Source organism: Papaver somniferum, chromosome 2, assembly GCF_003573695.1.
Source record: "Papaver somniferum cultivar HN1 chromosome 2, ASM357369v1, whole genome shotgun sequence".
Classification (NCBI taxonomy): domain Eukaryota; kingdom Viridiplantae; phylum Streptophyta; class Magnoliopsida; order Ranunculales; family Papaveraceae; genus Papaver; species Papaver somniferum.
The window spans coordinates 158,324,269-158,343,715 of NC_039359.1; the positions used below are offsets into that span (position 1 = coordinate 158,324,269).

A 19,447-nucleotide genomic window follows, 5' to 3' on the forward strand; every position below is an offset into this window, starting at 1 on the left:
TGTCTAGTTGATTCTCTAGAAAGTATATTGGAGTTAGTCCATACAGATTGCTAATCGAAAATATTGGGTGTGGTTGTTAGAACCCCGCTTTTTCAGGTTTTGTTATTCATTGCATATCTATAACGGCTCATGACTTGTTTGTGTTCTTGGTAAAACTATTCAAGGCCTGACTTATGTATTGGTATGACTTTTATTAGTGAAACCGATCTTAAGTAATCACCTGAGATGGTATGATCGAGTTTGTGATTTTGTGTATGACCAAATCTGGGTAAAGGGGAACCGATCCTAGTAAGAGGTGCAACACATCAGAAAGGGGAATCGATCATTGTATGAGGTGCATCAAGTTTTTAGCAGAAAGGGTAACCGATCCTATGGACATGTGCAACACGTTTTTAGGCAAAGGGGAACCGATCCTATGGACATGTGAAACACATAAAAGTTAGATACCATATATATGTGGGGAACCAATCTTAGTACCTAGTCAACCGAATTTTGGAAAGCTACTGTGACTATGCACAATTGTCACATGGAGGTAGAACCGAAACTTGTTTTGGTCGAACCGTTAAACCCATGATTTGTGATTGAGTGTTCTTGATCAATCACATAGTTCTTGAAAGTCAAATGAACCAATTCTAAACTTGTCTGGAAGTGTGGCAAATCGGTTTCAAGGTTGTAAGTATGAAATAGGACTTATAAAGTAAGGATGTTGACATACTTTGAACACGTGCGGTAATGTTTATCTTTTATTGTTCAAAGTTATTCCTTAATAGCTAAAGGAAGAAAATCCCGGATCGAAAGATAAATAAGTTAAGAATCTTTTATTTAAGGTTATTAATTTTATTTTAGGAAAATGAGAATTAGTAATGTACATTTACTAGTTGAAGATTTTCCAAAGAGATTTTCGGTCAATATTTTGGCAGAGCATTTCCAGGAATTATGGAAACCGAATTCGAAATATATTGCATATGTTGAGAATATTTTCGGTTTTGGAAATTCCTTGGTGTCCAAACTTCCTTGTCTATAAATACTTGAAGTTTGCATTTCTAGCAAACTAATCCTTCGTGACAGCAAACTTCCTCGGTTATGTTGTTACTGGTGAAGCCGCCTATTCGGAGAGGAGAGAAACCTAATTAGGTGAAATCTCTTACGACCGCTCAGTTTAAAGTCTTCTTTGGGATTGAGAATCTCTATTAGTACCGTTGGTGGGAAACTAGATAATTGCGGTTTATCTTTTGTTTTCGATTGATTTGATTGACGTGGTTGAACTTTGATTGCACCTAGTTTGTTTATGCTTGAGAATCTTCTCTTCTGATATAAGATTCACTCAAACTAGATCGAAGTTTCGACAGGGATCTTTAGAATGTTTGTAGATCTAAAGACGTCTTGTGATAATCCATTGTAAACAAACTCCGTTCTGTGCGTGATTGATCACAAGAGATTCAAGTTTTTGTGTGCGGGTGTTTATTGAAGATCTAAGAAGATTTGAAGACAAAGAAGATATTAAAGATTTCTGATTTGGGGTTCATAACCTTTGGTGTGCACAATACTTGTTTCGGTATAGAGGATCCAACTATAATCGGTTGATCCTTGTGGTAGATTAGATTGATTAGTTGTGTAGATCGGAATCAATACAATTGTTTATGATTAAAAGTATTGATTGCAAAATCTTAACAATTACCTTTGGTAGTTGATAATAAGATAGATCTTAGAACCTGACGAAAGATTTTATTGAGATAAACAGAAGAGCTTTTGTCGAACTCATATCACTTGGTTGAAGAAAGTTGCTACCAAACATATTTGTTGTTCCTTTACTGTTTGGAATACGAACCAAAGGAATTGTTCCAAGTACCTGACTTATTCATAAGTTGGAGGCGTGGGAATACAGACGGAACTAGGTGAACTATAGGTTTAGTTGCTTGGTCTCAACTATACGAAGTTGGTTTGATTTTGTATAACGGTTTAATCCTGAGAGTATTCAATTATGGACAAGGTCCCGGGGTTTTTCTGCATTTGCGGTTTCCTCGTTAACAAAATCTTGTTGTGTCATTTACTTTTATTTTACGCAATTATAATTGTTTGTTATTATAATTTAAAGTAAATTACACAAACGTTAATTACTATTTACTTGATAGTAATCCTATTGCGTTCGGTTAAGTCTGAACCTTTTATCAAGTAAACATACTTCGTTGTTGTATTGTCTCGATCTCGTATCCATAGACGATCACACGAAGTGTGAACCAATTTGTTGCATTGTCTCGACTCGGTCCATAGACAATCACTTTCGGAGAAAGGACTTATAGGTAGGAAAAGTTTTAGCTTGAGGTATATTTGGTTACCCTCGCCTTTTCAGTCTCACACAGAAAAGTCTATAGGATTGAATAAATCTATTTCCCACAGAAATACCCAAGAGTTTTTGTTCCGTCTTTTGATAAATCAAGGTCAACATGAACCAATTGATAAACCGGACTTATATTCCCGAAGAACAACCTAGTATTATCAATCACCTCACAATAAAATTAATCGACCACCCAAACAAGTTATTGTGGAATCACAAACGATGAGACGAATGTGTTTGTGATTACTGTTCTATCTTGCCTATCAGAGATGTAAAATCGCGAGCCAATTATTTCAATTGTACTCAACACGACAGAAACAGCAAGATCAGATCACGCAAGCACAAATATAATAGTTGGGTCTGGCTTCACAATCCCAATGAAGTCTTCAAGTCGTTAACCTACAGGGTTCGAGAATAAACCTAAGGTTAAAGGAGAATCGACTCTAGTAATGCAACTAGTAATACGCATGAGGTGTGAGGATTAGGTTTCCCAGTTGCTAGAGTTCTCCTTTATATAGTTTTCAAATCAGGGTTTGCAATCCAAGTTACCTTGGTAATAAAGCATTCAATAACCATCGTTAGATGAAAAACCTGATTCAACCAAGCTAATATCTTTCAACCGTTAGATTGAACTTAGCTTGTTACACACAGATGAAATGTACCCTCATTTAGGTTTATGTAACCGTACCTAAACATGTACACCATGTTGGTTCACAAATAGTTAACCAAGGTTATCCATATGATTACTCTCATATCAACCTTATTCATCTCAACCATAACTAGTTCAAATGACTCAAATGAAACTAGTTAAAGAGTTGTTCAATTGTTATAGAAAACACAATTGAAACCAAATCGGTTTGATTCACTTGAATCAATCATGAAAATTATAGCCACGGCTTGAAAAGATTGCATTCCTTATGATTTAAATGTTTAAGTCCATGAATTGACCGATTTGACAAAGTAACCAGCTTAAGTATGTGTACGGATATGCGTACTTAAGCAACCAGATTTGAGTTTGTTAAGTTTCCAAACTCAGCGGAAATTTTTTGTTCAAAAACTTCCACCAGTATGTGTATGGGTACGTATACTTAAGGTGACTAGTTTAGAGTTTGTAATTCCCAAACTCAGCAGATATTTTCGGCTTGAAAACTTCCGCTAGTATGCGTACAGGTACGCATACCTATCTTGTCTCCTTCACCAATTTGGTATACACACATATGCATATACTTGGTTCCCAGTTTGTGGATTTATACACCAATGTGCGAAGACACTATATATGCTTATATCCAAACATGGTTACATTCTCAACTCTTTATTTCAATCATTGAAACATTCTTCTATAATGATAATAGCCGTTTTCACACACTATTAGCACCAAAGCAATTTTCAAGATATTGAAATAATTATTATCGAAACATTCCAAGCCTACATCAAATGATTGTATCACACAAACCATGTAAGATGTTACTCGGCAATTTTCTGGTGATATAAGATGAACTTGGTCGAAGCGAAAGCTTACCAACACATATTTCGAAAAATATGTTAGCGAGATATACTCAGCTCGAAATCTCAAATGTGTATAGAGAAAACTATATCGTAACACGACTTATGTCTCAATATATGAGATAGTATAAATAGACTTTCCAAGTGATAGATGAGTTCAAGTCTCCACATACCTTTTGTCTAAGAAGTTCCACAAGCTCCCCTTAGTAGTTCTTCGTCTTCAAATGATGAACTCTGTGAAATCTAAGCTCAACTACACTATCTATGTCCTAGTCCGAGATATCTATAAATAGGCTAGAAATCAAGACTTATAGTTTTGATCACTAACATTGACAAACATACTTGAGATAGCAACGCATGCGAGTTCGACCGAGCAGTGCTCTAACAATCTCCCCCTTTGTCAATTTTAGTGACAAAACTATCAATACATATGGATTACAAAATAGATAGAAATTGTAGATTCTCATCCAAATGCTTGATCTCCTTGGCATCTTCAACGCAACTCGAAATCTTCGTCACTTCCAAGTACTCCATGATCCTAAAGGTTGTAAGTTCAGCATCATAGTTGTTGAAGATCCGTAGCGATAAAAATGAGAAAACAAAATGTTCTCAATCATTGTTATACAGTGTCATAGTATTATTACACAGCATCAAAGTCCAATTGTATCACAACTTTGACAACAATATTATGGTGATATGTATCACTACCCCTTAGTCAATACTTCATCTCAACATGAAAACCGCTCCCCCTTGCATAATGATTCGTAAACCATATGTATTTGTAGTATCACACTACACATTAATTCTCCCCCTTTTTTTCAATATAAATTGGCAAATGTACGAAAATTAGTGGGATCCTCATGAAATTTTTACATAGATAGTTCATGACCAAAAGAGAATACCATATCAACTTATTTAGATGCCATCATAAAGCCGAAGCCTAGTGTATTCATTAAGGAGTTTATAAAGATACAAAATAACCCCTAATATTCCACAGCCGCACTCCCCACAAAGATTTGGCAATTAAGTACAAGTTCAAAATGAACTCTCCCTCATAAAATGTCATTCCCGAAAGAACAACAAAGGCGACCTTACTTTCACAAGAAAATAAGGATTTCTTTGGACAAAATCAAATCATATGAAAATATGAATTTGAATCCAAAGTATTCAATTGAATCATCCATAAAAGAATTTACGATTAATCCAATCGAAATGCACAATTAAATTAATCACAAGAAAACTCATAATTAATTCAAATTGGAATTACACAACTAAATTAACCACAAAAAGTGATCAATTCAATTGGTCATGCTCGACATAAGAGAACTTACGGAGCAACAACTAAAATAACCAAAAGAGAATGATAAATTTAGTTGGTCATGCTCAAACATAAGGAACCTTACAAAGCAACACAGTATGTGCACAAAAATGTAAATCAGAGATCGACCAATACTGCGGAATAGACAAGGATTCATTCTATTTTCCATCACTATTTGCACAATGACATATAATAGACCTAATCCTTGTAAACAAAAGTTTTATCCTTTCTTCCATCAAAACAATGACATAAAAGGCTTTAGCTTTTGTAATGTCAAAAGTTCATTCTATCTTCTATCAATACATTCATACCGACATAATAGAGATAACTTTTGAACAAGTATGGGACAGTCACAGGTTCACGGACGTAAAAAACATATCCCATAACAGTTTGCAATATATAAAATCATAAAGGTTAAAATTGCAAAAATCATCTTCCAAACACTTAGAATTTAAGTAAATAAATCTAAAAACATAGAAGATGAAAATCGTTGGATATAGCTATGTGTACTCACAATAATAGATATTCCAAACCCTAGTTATTCTTCTAAAAATATTAAAAAAATATTTACTAGACATTGAGACCTCTGAAGAATTCTTTATCGTCCCCGAACTCCTTTTCGTCAACAGCCATGGAAACATAAGGTTCATGGAGAAAGGAGTCAATTCCAACAAACCTTCTAGGCTGATGATGTCGAATCAGGGCCTTCTGAATTTCGAGAGTTCTCATAACAGAAGCCTTTATTTGTTGAATCTCCTTCCTTGCTTCCTTCAACTCTTCAAGAACATCAGAAAACTTCTGAGAATTTGAAGGAACAACTCTTGGCTTCCTCACATTCCTTCCTTTTCTTTTCAAAGTTGGAGGTAACGGAGATTTTTCCTTTTCCTTCATGATTGATGGCTTAACAATCATATTAACATCTTTTCCATCAGAACATATGATGCTTGGAGTCTCCATACTTGTATGGGTTTGTGAGAGGAAATCACAATTTAAACTCAACATGCATTCTTAAGATGAATAGAGTTTCATAGAGGAAAAAGGAATGTAGGGTTACTGAACCTTTTAACCACATAGGTTCGCACACACTCAATTCACGACCCTGAAGAGAGTGAAATTGAAAGAATAACCCTCTTTTATTGAATGCACAGGGAAGTCCCTTCCAATATCAATTAGACATGAAAGAATTCCGAAACATACAACAAAACTAAGAAAACAAAAAAAAAACAAAAGTTTTTTTTTTCTTTTAAGCCTGAGGTGTGCACAATCTTGTCTCTTTTTGATCAGGCTCATGAGACAAGATGCACTAAAATAACACAATCAAGTTTTGTTGTGGTGAACAACAATTTGTCCACCATTTCCTCTTTGAAAGGAATTCATAGATCCATGTCTATCAAATTGTTTAGACCATACTCTTTTCTCTAGTGGTCTTGACTTATATTTGGACCCAACTTCTTTGAAGAGGATAAAATCTTACATACCTCAGCGGTTTTTTGAACAAGTTTGAGCTTGTTTGCTAGGCGATTTTCTCTTCGTTGGAGTCTCTTGACATGTCTCATCTTGTGTTTATATTTGTAATACTTCGAAAGTTCATGACCCTTGAGTGAACAATAAGAACATGTCCATGGATAAGATGATTCAGACACACGAGATGTGCAAGCTTCTAGGCACAAGTGGAACCTGAAAAATCAGACATAGAGTTTCCAACAGAAAGGTTAATTCTTCTTCCAGATTGGTTGAGTTTTCTTCTGGAAGGATATCAATATTGATGTATGTATTTCTACAATTATCAAAATCAACATCTTCACAAAGAATTGCAACACTTGATTTTTCGTCTTCATTGGAATCATATTGATCAGACATTTCATCAAGGGTTGCAGCAAGACCTTTGTTTCCAGTGTATTTTCTACGGTTCAGACACTCATTCGCAAAATGACCAAAACCTTTACACCTAAAGCACTGGGGCATATCCTCATCATCAGCCTCGTCAACATCCCTGTTTTTAGGAGGAATGCGAATGTGAGGTTTAACCGACAACTTAGGTTTGTCTCTGGAGAACCGTTTACTTCTCTTCAATAAAAGATCTCTAAACTGTCTTGTGATCATAAAGACTGATTTGTCGAGATCTTCATCTGATGAATCAGTCTCAGAAAGATCATCCTTAGAGACATAAATACTTTTACTTTTGTCAAGTAATTTAGTGTGCCTTTGTGCTTTGAAGGAAACATCCTTTCCAACTTTGGATGTATGCCCATGATCAAAGATCTTTAGCTTTCCAACCAGCGTATTTATGGAGAGAGCATCAAGGTTATTTCCTTCAACGATGGCATGCTTCTTAGAATCATATCTAGATGACAGCGATCTGAGAATTTTCATCACAATATCCTTTTCAGGAATAGTCTTACCCAATGCGAAAGATGCATTAACAATTTTGGACACTTTGTGATTAAACTCATCAAATGAATCTTCACCTGCCATACGAAGGTTTTCCCAATCGGAATTAAGGTTTTGAATCTTATCTTCCTTTTCACCGGTATTTCCTTCAAATACGGTTTTTAAGATATCTCAAGCATCTTTAGACCGAGTACACGTAGTCACATGGTGTTGAAGATCTGGGGTAATGGCATGTATGATGGCATTCAAACCGTCGGAGTTTTGCTTTGCAACAAGTATCTCTACAGCATCGTATGCACCAATGTTCTTTGGAACGGTTGCATTAACTATTGCCACAACGGGAGCCTCATAGCCATTAACTACACAAACCCATGATTGAAAATCACGCGCTTGAAGAAAGGCACACATAGCAAATTTCCACAATAAGTAATTTGAGACATCGAAGATTGGTGGTACGTTTATAGATATAACACCTCTGTCCATATCAGATCGCTACAAACACGGACTCGTAAGGTCTTTAATGTGTTTGCCTGCTCTGATACCAATTGAAAATGCGGGGGTCTAACAACCATACCCAATAATTCGTTTGGCAATCTGAGAGGACTTACTCCAATACACTTTATATAGAATCAACTAGACAGTCAGACTCAATCTAGAATAAAGTATATCAAAGAGTTTAATATCACTCTTAATTCAATCCGCAATCAGCAAATAGAAATCTGCGAGCCCGATTAAATATAATAGGAAGTACTTGAACGGTAGCAAAGACCAATGTTCAAGTGTCAATCAATGTAAATCAACAACCCAAGGTTGGATATTCTAATTGATTGTTCTTAACGCACAACTTGTGATATTTCAATGATACAACAAAATATAATGCGGAAAAGAAATAACACAGACACCAGAATTTTGTTAACGAGGAAACCGCAAATGCAGTAAAACCCCAGGACCTAGTCCAGATTGAACACCACACTGTATTAAGCCGCTACAGACACTAGCCTACTACCAATTAACTTAAGACTGGACTGTAGTTGAACCCTGATCAATCTCACATTGATTCAAGGTACAGTTGCGCTCCTTACGTCTCTGATCCCAGCAGGATACGACGCACTTGATTCCTAACCAAGAGTTGATACGACCCAAAGTCGAAGACTTGATAGAAAAATATGTCTCACACAGAAAAGTCTATATGATTGAATAAATCTGTCTCCCACAGAAATACCCAAGAGTTTTTGTTCCGATTTTTGATAAATCAAGGTGAACATGAACCAATTGATAAACCGGACTTATATTCCTGAAGAACAGCCTAGTATTATCAATCACCTCACAATAAAATTAATCGACTAGCCAAACAAGTTATTGTGGAATCACAAATGATGAGACGAAGGTGTTTGTGATTACTGTTCTATCTTGCCTATCGGAGATGTAAAATCTCGAGCCAATTATTTCAATTGTACTCAACACGACAGAAACAAAAAGATCAGATCACGCAAGCACAAATATAATAGTTGGGTCTGGCTTCACAATCCCAATGAAGTCTTCAAGTCGTTAACCTACAGGGTTCGAGAATAAACCTAAGGTTAAAGGAGAATCGACTCTAGTAATGCAACTAGTAATACGCAGGAGGTGTGGGGATTAGGTTTCCCAGTTGCTAGAGTTCTCCTTTATATAGTTTTCAAATCAGGGTTTGGAATCCAAGTTACCTTGGTAATAAAGCATTCAATAACCATCGTTAGATGAAAAACCTGATTCAACCAAGCTAATATCTTTCAACCGTTAGATCGAACTTAGCTTGTTACACACAAATGAAATGTACCCTCATTTAGGTTTATGTAACCGTACATAAACGTGTACACCATGTTGGTTCACAAATAGTTAACCAGGGTTAGCCATATGATTACTCTCATATCAAATGTGTATAGAGAAAACTATATCGTAGTACGACTTATGTCTCAATATAAGAGATAGTATAAATAGACTTTCCAAGTGATAGATGAGTTCAAGTCTCCACATACCTTTTGTCGAAGAAGTTCCACAAGCTCCCCTTAGTAGTTCTTCGTCTTCAAATGATGAACTCTGTGAAATCTAAGCTCAACTACACTATCTATGTCCTAGTCCGAGACATCTATAAATAGGCTAGAAATCAAGACTTATAGTTTTGATCACTAACATTGACAAACATACTTGAGATAGCAACGCATGCGAGTTCGACCGAGCAGTGCTCTAACATTAACCATGTTCATCTTAACACTTCTAGATTAAATGATACTCAAATGAATCTAATTGTGTTAATCATGGAGTTGTTCAATTGTTTATATTCTCATAGACATAATTGAAGCAAAATCAGATTGATAAAGAATAAGTTAATGAACATTTTAGACACGGTTTGCAAAGATTGCATTCCTCAATTCATAAATGTATTTGTTCATGAGTATGAAAACATACTTAGCTGATTTTATAACTTAACCACATAAGTTTGCAAACAGGTACGCAAACTTAAGTTCTGGACTTGATCCTTTCCGACATTCGCAAACGAGTATGCATACTGTCGTTCCGGACCAAACTCAGGTGAATAAGTTTGCAAACGGGTACGCAAACTTAGTTCCCGGACTTTAATAGTTAAAATTGTTCGCATACGAGTTTGCATACTTGGTTCCCAGACCTGAATCACTTTTATAATAGTTTGCATACGTCTATGCATACTGTGCTATATCCAGACAATGATTAATTGTTCGAAACTCTTATTTCAATCATTGAAACATTCTTAGAAGACGACAATAGATGTCTCACACAAACTATTAGTTTATAAGCAATTTTCGAGTGATCGAATGATCAATACGAAACATTCTGAGTCTATATCAAATGATTGTCTCATACAAATCATGTATGATGTTACCAGGAGATTTTCACATGATCATCTTTTGACTTTCGTCAAGAATAATGATGAACGTAGTTAAAACAAAAAGCTTTCCAACACATATTTCGAGAAACATATAAGCGAGTTAAACTCAACTCGAAATATCAAATGTGTATAATGTAAAGTCTATATAGCTACACGACTTTGTCTCAATAGGAGATATAATGGAATAGACTTCTGAGTGATAGATGAGTTCATGTCTCCATATACCTTTTGTTGATGAAGTTCCACAAGCTCTCCTTAGTAGTTCTTCATCTTCAATCGATGAACGCCGTGAAGTCTAAAGCTCAATTACACATTCTATCTTAATCCGAGACATAACTATTAGTAGACTAAAAATAAAGACTTATAGTTTTGACAACTAAACTTGACAAACAAGCTTGAGATAGCAACGCTTTAGAGTTCGTCCGAGCAGTGGTATAACATTATACCCCAATTTGTGGGAGTATCTCCCAATTATATTGTATAAAACACATGTTCCGGCGAGCTATCGTAGGCATGCCATGTTGGGTATATCTTTCTTATGGAAGCCTCCCCCGGTCACTTGAGCGGCGGATGCAAGCGTAGTCACTTGAGCTGTTTGACGTGAGCATTGATGGCGTTACGCTGCGGTTGCATAGACTCTTTACAACAATATTGAGATGGGTTGCACTGTGGTTACATAACGGCTTCGCAGCAACATTGATTTAGGCTACGCTGCGATTACATAGCAGCTTTACCGCAACATTGTACTAGACCGAAACTATCATCGGAATGGAGCTGGTCTGCATCATCGAAATAGAGGACCAGAGTTGCATTGTCGTCTTCGGATTTGAGATACACGTCGGATTAACTGTACTTCAGGTGCTTTCATGTCGTGAATTGGTACTGTGGGAAAATCCTAAATTACTGTAATAACTAGTTACAATGTACTAGTTGTGCTACTACTAGCCTCCGGTCTTAACCTCCTTAAATGCGTGTTGTGTCTTCCACAGATAATATTGGTTCAACTCGTTCCACCATATCATAAATATTGAGTTTTCGCGAGTTAATTTCGAATGGTTTTTAGATGGTATTCGTTAGATTTTTGGTAGTACCCAAGCAAACTTTCCATTTGAAAAAATTTCGAATAGATTTCATAGTTACACAGGAAACAAGTTCATAAAAATGATCCATTGAATGATTTGCGCAAACATGTTAAAAGCACTTTCAGAAATTCGTACAAGGCAAGAAAAATAAACGTTGCGCAAGTACATATCCTTGAATTAAGATAAACATCAATTGAAAATTTAGGAAATAAACATAGGAAAGCAAGAGTCCCCCACTGATCTTACAAAAATGGGAAAAAGAAGGGGTTTTCTCCATGAAAACCAAATTCAGAAAAATTTGAAAAAGCTTTAAAAGATAATACGTGGGATTTTTGGTACTCGTTATATTTTGGGTGGTTCCCATGCAAACTTTCCATTTGAAAACAACGAATCAAAAGAAATCTCAGGTAAAAGGACTGATAATTTATAGGAGAATTAATTTATTTAACAAATCAAGTGAAGAAATAGGAAAATAGGAGATCAAATTCACAAAATTAGTAAAAAGCTTAAAATATAATAGATTCGGAACATGTAAAATAAATTCTTTACCCGTAGCTTGTTTCTAATGCAAAACAGTGACTATCATTTATCAAACAACACATCCAATTGAATCAAATGATGAAAAAAATAACAAACTCAAGATACAAATTGAAATAATAAGACAAGAGTAAGTTGCAGAGAAAGTAAATAAAAGATAAGAAAAGCACGTGGTTCGACAATGAAGTGTCTACATCCATGGGTAAAAGAGCGTAGAAGTGTTTATTCATGGTTGTTCGGTTACATCGAAAGATCTACATTCTTGAAGTTCAGTGAGTTTAAGATAGTAAGAACAGAAAAAGGATCCCCCATTCAACCTAATCGCTTTGGCTTATTCGGGAAAGTTGAGCTCTAGGACTGTCCTTAGCTTATAAGACTGAAGCAGTCTTGCAGTTGTTACGGTGTATGTCGTTGATTGATAGTATCTTATTTCGATTCTAATCATCTGCCACATGTCGAGATAGATTATGGTGCCGACAGTTCTTTTTCATCTTGTCGAGTAATTCTCCTGATTTTGCTTTGCACTATCAGACAGTTCTATGACTTTTTGCAATGCCCTCGTGTATTTTCTCTCCCGCTTGTTCAGCTAATGAGTCTTTAACCCTGCACTTCATCTCTTTAATTGTAATGATCCTGTTCTGCATTCAATAACATCAAAAAGAAATATCATTATTAATTGAGAAATGCGAAATTTTAAATGTGTTATGGGGTTATAAGATATTATTACCACCTGGTTGGCATTTAAACTTGAATAAGCAGAAGCGAACTAGAGAATTAGCAAAATGATACTAATGATTAAGGAATACACGTAGATGGACTTTGAGTTACTGCAACACTCTTTGTAAAACCGGTTATTTTTTCTTTTGACACGATCAACGTCTTCGAACTCCCTAGTAACCCATAACTTGGGAGCTCGACCCTTGGCCAACTGGGTTATTCCTGTTGGTTCAATTGGGAGCTCGACCCTTGGACAATTGGGCTATTCCCGTTGGTTCAAAACTGATTGTTGCATTGCCAACTTGGGTCAACTTGTCAGCCCCTGTAAACCATTCATTTGCAAATACCCACTTCTCTGAATCAAATCCGGGAACCATTAGTTACGCATCTCATTATTTTATTGTACAGTTTCAGCTTCCAAACAATTAACAATTAATCAGCTCTATAAAAGTGATAAGCAAGCAAGCCCCACAAAAAAGAGTATATGAATCCAAAGGCATCACAGAAAAGAAATTTAGCAATAGTACATTTTTATTTCTACCTCTTTACTCCAAGACTACAGGTATTTGACTCCCAACATGTATCAGAATTAGATGCTCAATGCATACATAAGCACCCTGTGCAGAAGCAAAATAGATGTTAAGCCAAATTAAGAAACATACTATATATCCAGTGGTGGTGGTGTGTGTGTTATGACTAATACCCATTGTGTTTCAACTGAAGGAATACCGAAACCAAACATTTGACAGAACAAATCCGAGGATGTATCGAATCACTTCATAGTTCAAAATCTACAAATTAAGATTCTTTGTTCAAGGTGATTCTTTGCGTAAATCCAATTATAAAGATAGATAATATAATGCCAAAAGGAAAAACGCAAGACACCTGAAGTTTCGTTAACGAGGAAATCAGAACTGCATAAAAACTCCGGGACCTCGTCCAAATTTGAACACCAAACTGTATTACCGGTATAGACACTAGACTACTATCACATTTTGGACTGGAATTAATGTAGTTAAGACTGAATCCTCCCTCCAAGCGATTAAGTTATAGTCGCGCTCCTTACGTCTCTTGAACCTCGTAAGGATCTACGCAAGTGATTCCCTTAGATGATTTCTTTTACATCCTAAGAGTTACTTCACCCGAAGTGAAGACTTTTGGTACCAATATTCCTATAACATATATGAATATTTGATTTCTGTTTAGATCAAAGATCAAGGTGAGTAAACCTTACAAATTCTGAACTTACGATCTTAACCATCTCTTAAGAACAATCTTCAAAAGATCAATTAAGATATAAGTTTTCAGACGTCTATTTTGAGAAATCACAAAGTATGAGACGAAGAGAACTTTACGATTACTATCGATCTTTCCTCAAAGAGATTAAGAAAACCTCAATAACATAAAATCAAGATCAGAATACACGAGTCAAGGTCAAGATAGTCGGACTTGGCTTCACGAATCCCAAAAGTAAGGTCTTTAAGTTGTCAACCTAATTATGTTTCTCAGAGAAAACCTAGGTCTAAATAAGACGACTATAGAATCAACTAGGACACTAAGTGTCAGGGATTAAATTGCTCAGTTGAAAGACCATCTATATATATATATATATATATATATATTTTTCAAATACCAAGGGTTGCTTAAAATTCAAGCTAAGATAACATGGGAATCAAGCAAACACTTTTTTTTCTTGAAAATATAATTAAAGTATATACACTATGGACACGTTTTGGAACCGTGTATAATTATTGTTCGATTTTGAAAGTATGCCAAAGAACTAAAACAATTTGAATTTCATTTAAACACCTAAGAGTTTAATCATGCTTCACACACGCAAGTGTTGGTGTTATGTTGGTTTTCAAATAGTGATTGTAGTAGTGGTAATAACTGGGTCTTTTCAGACTTGTGAAGGTAACAAAATTTCTAGATTTAAATAAAATTTAGGGAAATAGCAAACTGACGTAAAATTTTATGGAGAAATAGGGGTTAAGATTCCACCATTCAACAATACTTATGTGATCTAATATTTTTTACTATGCAATTTAAATAATTGGGTTGATTCTTAATATTGCCAAAAGCAGATTTTCCAAAAAATCAGATGTTAATCACAAGTATAATGCATCAAGAGTCTAAAACTAAGCATGCATTATCAAGGGAAAACACAATTGATTAATAAAAACCATTTAAATCATTTTTACCAATGCAATTAATCATATAAAAATATTGCATAAATTAATAAAATAGAGATTACCACATAATTATTATGAGAATGGCTTCCTCTGTCACCCCTTGGATTGGGTTTAGCTCCTCATCCCAAAAACACACTCACAAGATAAATTCATGGCCAAAATAGGTGTTTTTATTGATGAAATAGGAATTAGCAACGCTGTAGAAGTGTTACAGCGTCACTGTTACAAATGGTGTAAGTGCTGAGAAGAAACGATAGAACTAAAGTGCTGTAAATAGCGACACAGGGTGTAAGCTGCTGGAAAGAACGATACAAATCGTGTGCTGTAAACAGCGACACACGTTTCTGGTTTTAAGACCGATGAAGAACGACTGCCTTAGCAGGTCTGTTCTTCCTCTTCTTCCTCCTCGAACAGCAGCAGCAAAAATCAATGGTATCTTCCTCGTTTCGGCTCTGAACTCTCTCTCCTCAGGGTTTCCAAACCTTCTATGACTTAAACCCAACTATTTATAGGCTTTGAATCACCTTGAAACTCGATCAAACCCCTTGGAAATCTCGATTATTCTTTACGGGTTGTTTGAAGAATAATCCTCTTCTTGTTGTGTTCCAGGCTGTTTTTAGCTATTCTCTCGACTCAAATATATTCTCTCACTTGGACTCAACTGTTTTGAAGTATATCCCACGCAAGAATCTCTCCCAAATCTTTCAAACCAATTCAAAACCCTAAACAGGGACCGTGTGCACTGTCTTGACTTTGTGTGGATTTTATGACTTATCCAACCCAATTAGATGGGTCTAATCGCTTCTAACAGGTCCCTTATGTCTTGTAGAGTCCGTGGGTACCAAATTTGACCATTGAATCGCCTCCTAGGTCGCTCAAATCCTTGACCAAAACTGTTGACGCTGCTGCCTTTTTTTTTCCCGCCAAAATCCAGTTTTGAAACTTTGAAGATGACCTCCCCCTATCCAGTTCCGGTGTCCCTTTAGCAGCTGCCTGGAGATAGGTCACCCCTTAGTAATTAGGTTACCCCTTATCCAAAATCAAGGGTCCGTATAGCAAGTGTCCTCTGGGCCATTTTCCGCACTTTTTCGGGGTTCCTCCAACATACTTCTGGGGTGTCTCCAACATACTTCTGGGGCGCTTCTGGTAGTTATCAACGGAGGTCCAAATGCCGCATTTTTAGCCAATTTCGCCACAAAGCCTTATTCTTCCAAAAACACCTACAAATAAATAAAATAACCAAATAAGTACAATATCGAGCACTAACAATATATACAAATGAGCTATATTAGACACATAAATGCGTCTATCATGTTACCAATGAAGTCTTAGAAGTGCTTGAGAGATTTCTAGCAATGCTAAACATATCTAAAAAATAAGTCTTTAAAGCATCTCATAAGATCTGCTGGGACAGTTGGTACAACGGTTCGTGAACCATAAGGCATGTTCACGAGTCAGGGTGCAAAGGTTCTTGAACCGGGTTCGCCAACCCTACAGTACTACCGAACTCAGTTGACCACGGTTCGTGAACCGAGTTATCCAACTGCTAGCCTAAAGTAGCAAATTCAAGAATTCAGTTCACAATAGTCTGTGAACCGTTCCTAACTAAACTCACGGATTGCGAACTGGTTCACCAACCTTTCCTATATTTATGAAACTCAGATATATATATTGGTAGAGCACTGCTCGGTCAAACTCGCAAGCGTTTCTATCTCAAGCTTGTTTTTCAAGTTTAGTTGTCAAAATTATAAGTCTTGATTTCTAGTATCTTATAACTACGTCTCGGATCAGGATAAATGTGTAGTTGAGCTTTAGACTTCACGACGTTCATCAACTGAAGACGAAGAATTACTAAGGGGATCTTGTGGAACTTCATCAACAAAGGTATGTGAAAACTTGAACTCATCTATCACTCAGAATTCTATTCAATTCTATCTCCTATTGAGACAAAAGTCGTACAACTATATAGGACAGGGCAAGACGGGTTAAGAAGGGCCAACCAAAACGAAACGAGAAAAACAACAAATGAAAAAATGGGTTACATGGATAACTGATACTCCCTTCGTTCCAGAATAATAGCTGGTTTATAAATAGGTGGTATCTCACACAGACCTATCCACAAACACAGTGGTCTTCAGATTTCCCCCTAAAGAACTAGGACAATTTCAGGCTATTTAGTGGGGCCATAACATGATATGAGGTCAGCAGTGCAATCAATTTCGTGGTGAACAATGCTCAATAAAGTAGGCCGGCGTTTTATAGGTCGTTTGGATACAGGATACCAGAATTAGAAATATTTTTGCTTTTCGAGAAGCAGAAGGCAAAAACAAAACAAAGAGCTAAAGTTTTTGCTTCTAGGAGTTATTCTAAATTGTCTATCCAAATTAATTTCTGACTTGTTTCCAGAAGTCAAAACGTAAGTTTTGCGGGAATTTTTCCAGTAAGAAGTCAGTTTGGCTATGTTATTTCAAAACGACTTATAAAAACAAAAAAGATTAACTTTTCGCGAAGCAAAATGTTTTTTATTCTGACTTCTACTTCTAAAGCAAAAGCGTTTCTGTTTCTGGTATCCAAACACGCTAGTGTGACATCCAACGAGGCTATTAGTATTTGGTCAAACCCTAGATAGTAGTAGTTGGGTGTCCCTCTCTTCCAATATGCTGGCTCTATGATAGGAGACACCGTTTACAGGGTAAGGTGTGCCACCGCCAGACTGAAATACCCAGTCTCCACTCTTTTATTCTTAACTAGTAACTTTCGGTTGCGAATACTAACCAAGTCGTTTACATGTGAGCTATTTATAGAAGAAGTCCTTCCAACATGGCCACCAACTGTTACTGCATTGACCGAATCGTCTAGGTCGGCCGCGCTTCGTTTATTGGAGCGCCTAAATATAGAGAGTCAATTACAATATATACTCTGTTCAGGCAATCAGGACATGATTTAGAGCGGCACCAATTTAAAGTAACATCACCTCATGGGAATGGGATTCGGCACAAGAGCTTGGGAACTGCTTTGTCCTTGGCTCGAAGAACCATCAACATGTACATGAGCACTTGGCTTGACAGGACTGCAACCACAGAAAGCAGAATTAAACGAGCAGTGTAATTATTTCTGATAGACTTACATTTCTACTCCGGTTGGAGGTGACTGAACAGCACCGGAGTATCCAACAGATCGGCTACATCTGAAGATTAAATGTATTAATTAGAACATAACGGAAAAAAAATCTCATGTAGGCAGTAGTGCCAGTTGATATCTTAATTACCTCGGCACATTCGAGTATGTGTGAATGTCATCTTCGACCACATTCTCCTCTACATAGAAGGGATGTAGTGTAAGACCAGGTAGCATGAACTTTAGCGACTCATAAGGAGTAATATCAAGAAGCTTGGATATCTCCGAAGAAAAGAAAATGTGGTACTTCATTGTAATAGGAACTGCTTCGGGTATGCCAAAAATGTCTCGAACAGTGCAAAGAAATACCTCCACCTTTATATTTGGATCTACATCGATGAACTTCACTATGCCACCAACATAACGTGGGTTGTTTCTGTCTTGATCGACAATTTTACCATTATACCATACTACAGCTTTAAATGTTTCTTCCCCCATCTATATAATGCACAAAATTAGTGACAAATTCTACATATTTATGAGGAATCGGCAAGCAACAACAAGGCAGATTTAACAAGACATAATCAATCAAGGAAGATTTAACCCCAAGCTAGTAACTAAGTTACACTCACAAAATGTTGAACAATCAATCAAGAAGTACGAAAACAAACCATAAAGAAAGAAAATTATGTATAGCAATTCACTAAGAACAAAATAAGAAAAAGTGAAAAACTATGCATGTCATGCTGATAGAGAGGAAGAATAATACTTTTATCATTTAGGTTACCTGTTTCTGTTTGCCTCAAGCTCACAGTCTCTGTAAGTCTAGGATTTTCTGAAACAAAGCCAATGCACAAGGGAATGGAGAGGAAAAAATTAAAAGCAAGATGGAGAAGGTGAAGAGTATTTTCTGCTTAAAGTATTAATTAAATTGCTATTAAACTGTTTTAAATTTGAAGTGTTTAACTTTACTTACAGCAACGTGATGGCTTACGCAGAATAAAATGTTTCTTCTAAAAGATGCTCCAATAGGTTGATATGCATGTGCAAATGCAAAGAACCAAAGACCAATGAAACATAATGCTTTTTTCCATGCTCATTAGCCAATGACTGAAGAAGGTACATTGATTTGATTTTTTTTTTCCACCATAAATTCCATCATGGCTGCTGATGGCCACTACCATAAGACCGCATAGCGCAGTGGATTAGCGCGTTTGACTTCGGATCACAAAACACCTTCGTGTATTGATCCTAATGTAATGGCAGACTCTATGGGTACAATGTACCCTCGTGTTATTTCTTCTTGAATTAAATAAATTTTTATGCTTCAAAAAAAAAAAAAAAAAAAAAAAA

General features: G+C 36.2%; 1 protein-coding gene across 2 annotated transcripts; it reads right to left on the bottom strand.

Annotated features, from left to right (window-relative positions):
- Window positions 1-16,135: 16,135 nt before the first annotated feature.
- LOC113354184 lies at window positions 16,136-19,248 on the bottom strand. Of its 2 annotated transcripts, XM_026597598.1 has the most exons (6): window positions 19,071-19,248; window positions 18,882-18,929; window positions 18,246-18,592; window positions 17,952-18,047; window positions 17,753-17,864; window positions 16,136-16,197 (listed from the first exon to the last, which is right to left on the bottom strand). In XM_026597598.1, the coding sequence occupies exons 3-6, from the start codon at window positions 18,590-18,592 to the stop codon at window positions 16,180-16,182; spliced, it is 573 nt and encodes a 190-aa protein (XP_026453383.1). In that variant the 5' UTR covers window positions 18,882-18,929; window positions 19,071-19,248; the 3' UTR covers window positions 16,136-16,179. The 2 variants fall into 2 exon arrangements, 1 of the variants encoding a protein (XP_026453383.1); XR_003361714.1 differs by lacking the exon at window positions 19,071-19,248 and having other exon boundaries at window positions 17,952-18,164; window positions 18,882-18,996.
- Between the last annotated feature and the right edge of the window lie 199 nt (window positions 19,249-19,447).

Excerpts from the sequence above, each read along its gene's own strand:
- LOC113354184 (XM_026597598.1), bottom strand. The coding sequence starts at position 18,592 with ATGGGGGAAGAAACATTTAAAGCTGTAGTATGGTATAATGGTAAAATT. Across the intron at positions 18,048-18,245 it reads ACATACTCGAATGTGCCGAG|TCCTGTCAAGCCAAGTGCTC; the intron begins GTAATTAAGATA and ends CTGTGGTTGCAG. Across the intron at positions 17,865-17,951 it reads CCGAATCCCATTCCCATGAG|GCGCTCCAATAAACGAAGCG; the intron begins GTGATGTTACTT and ends CTCTATATTTAG.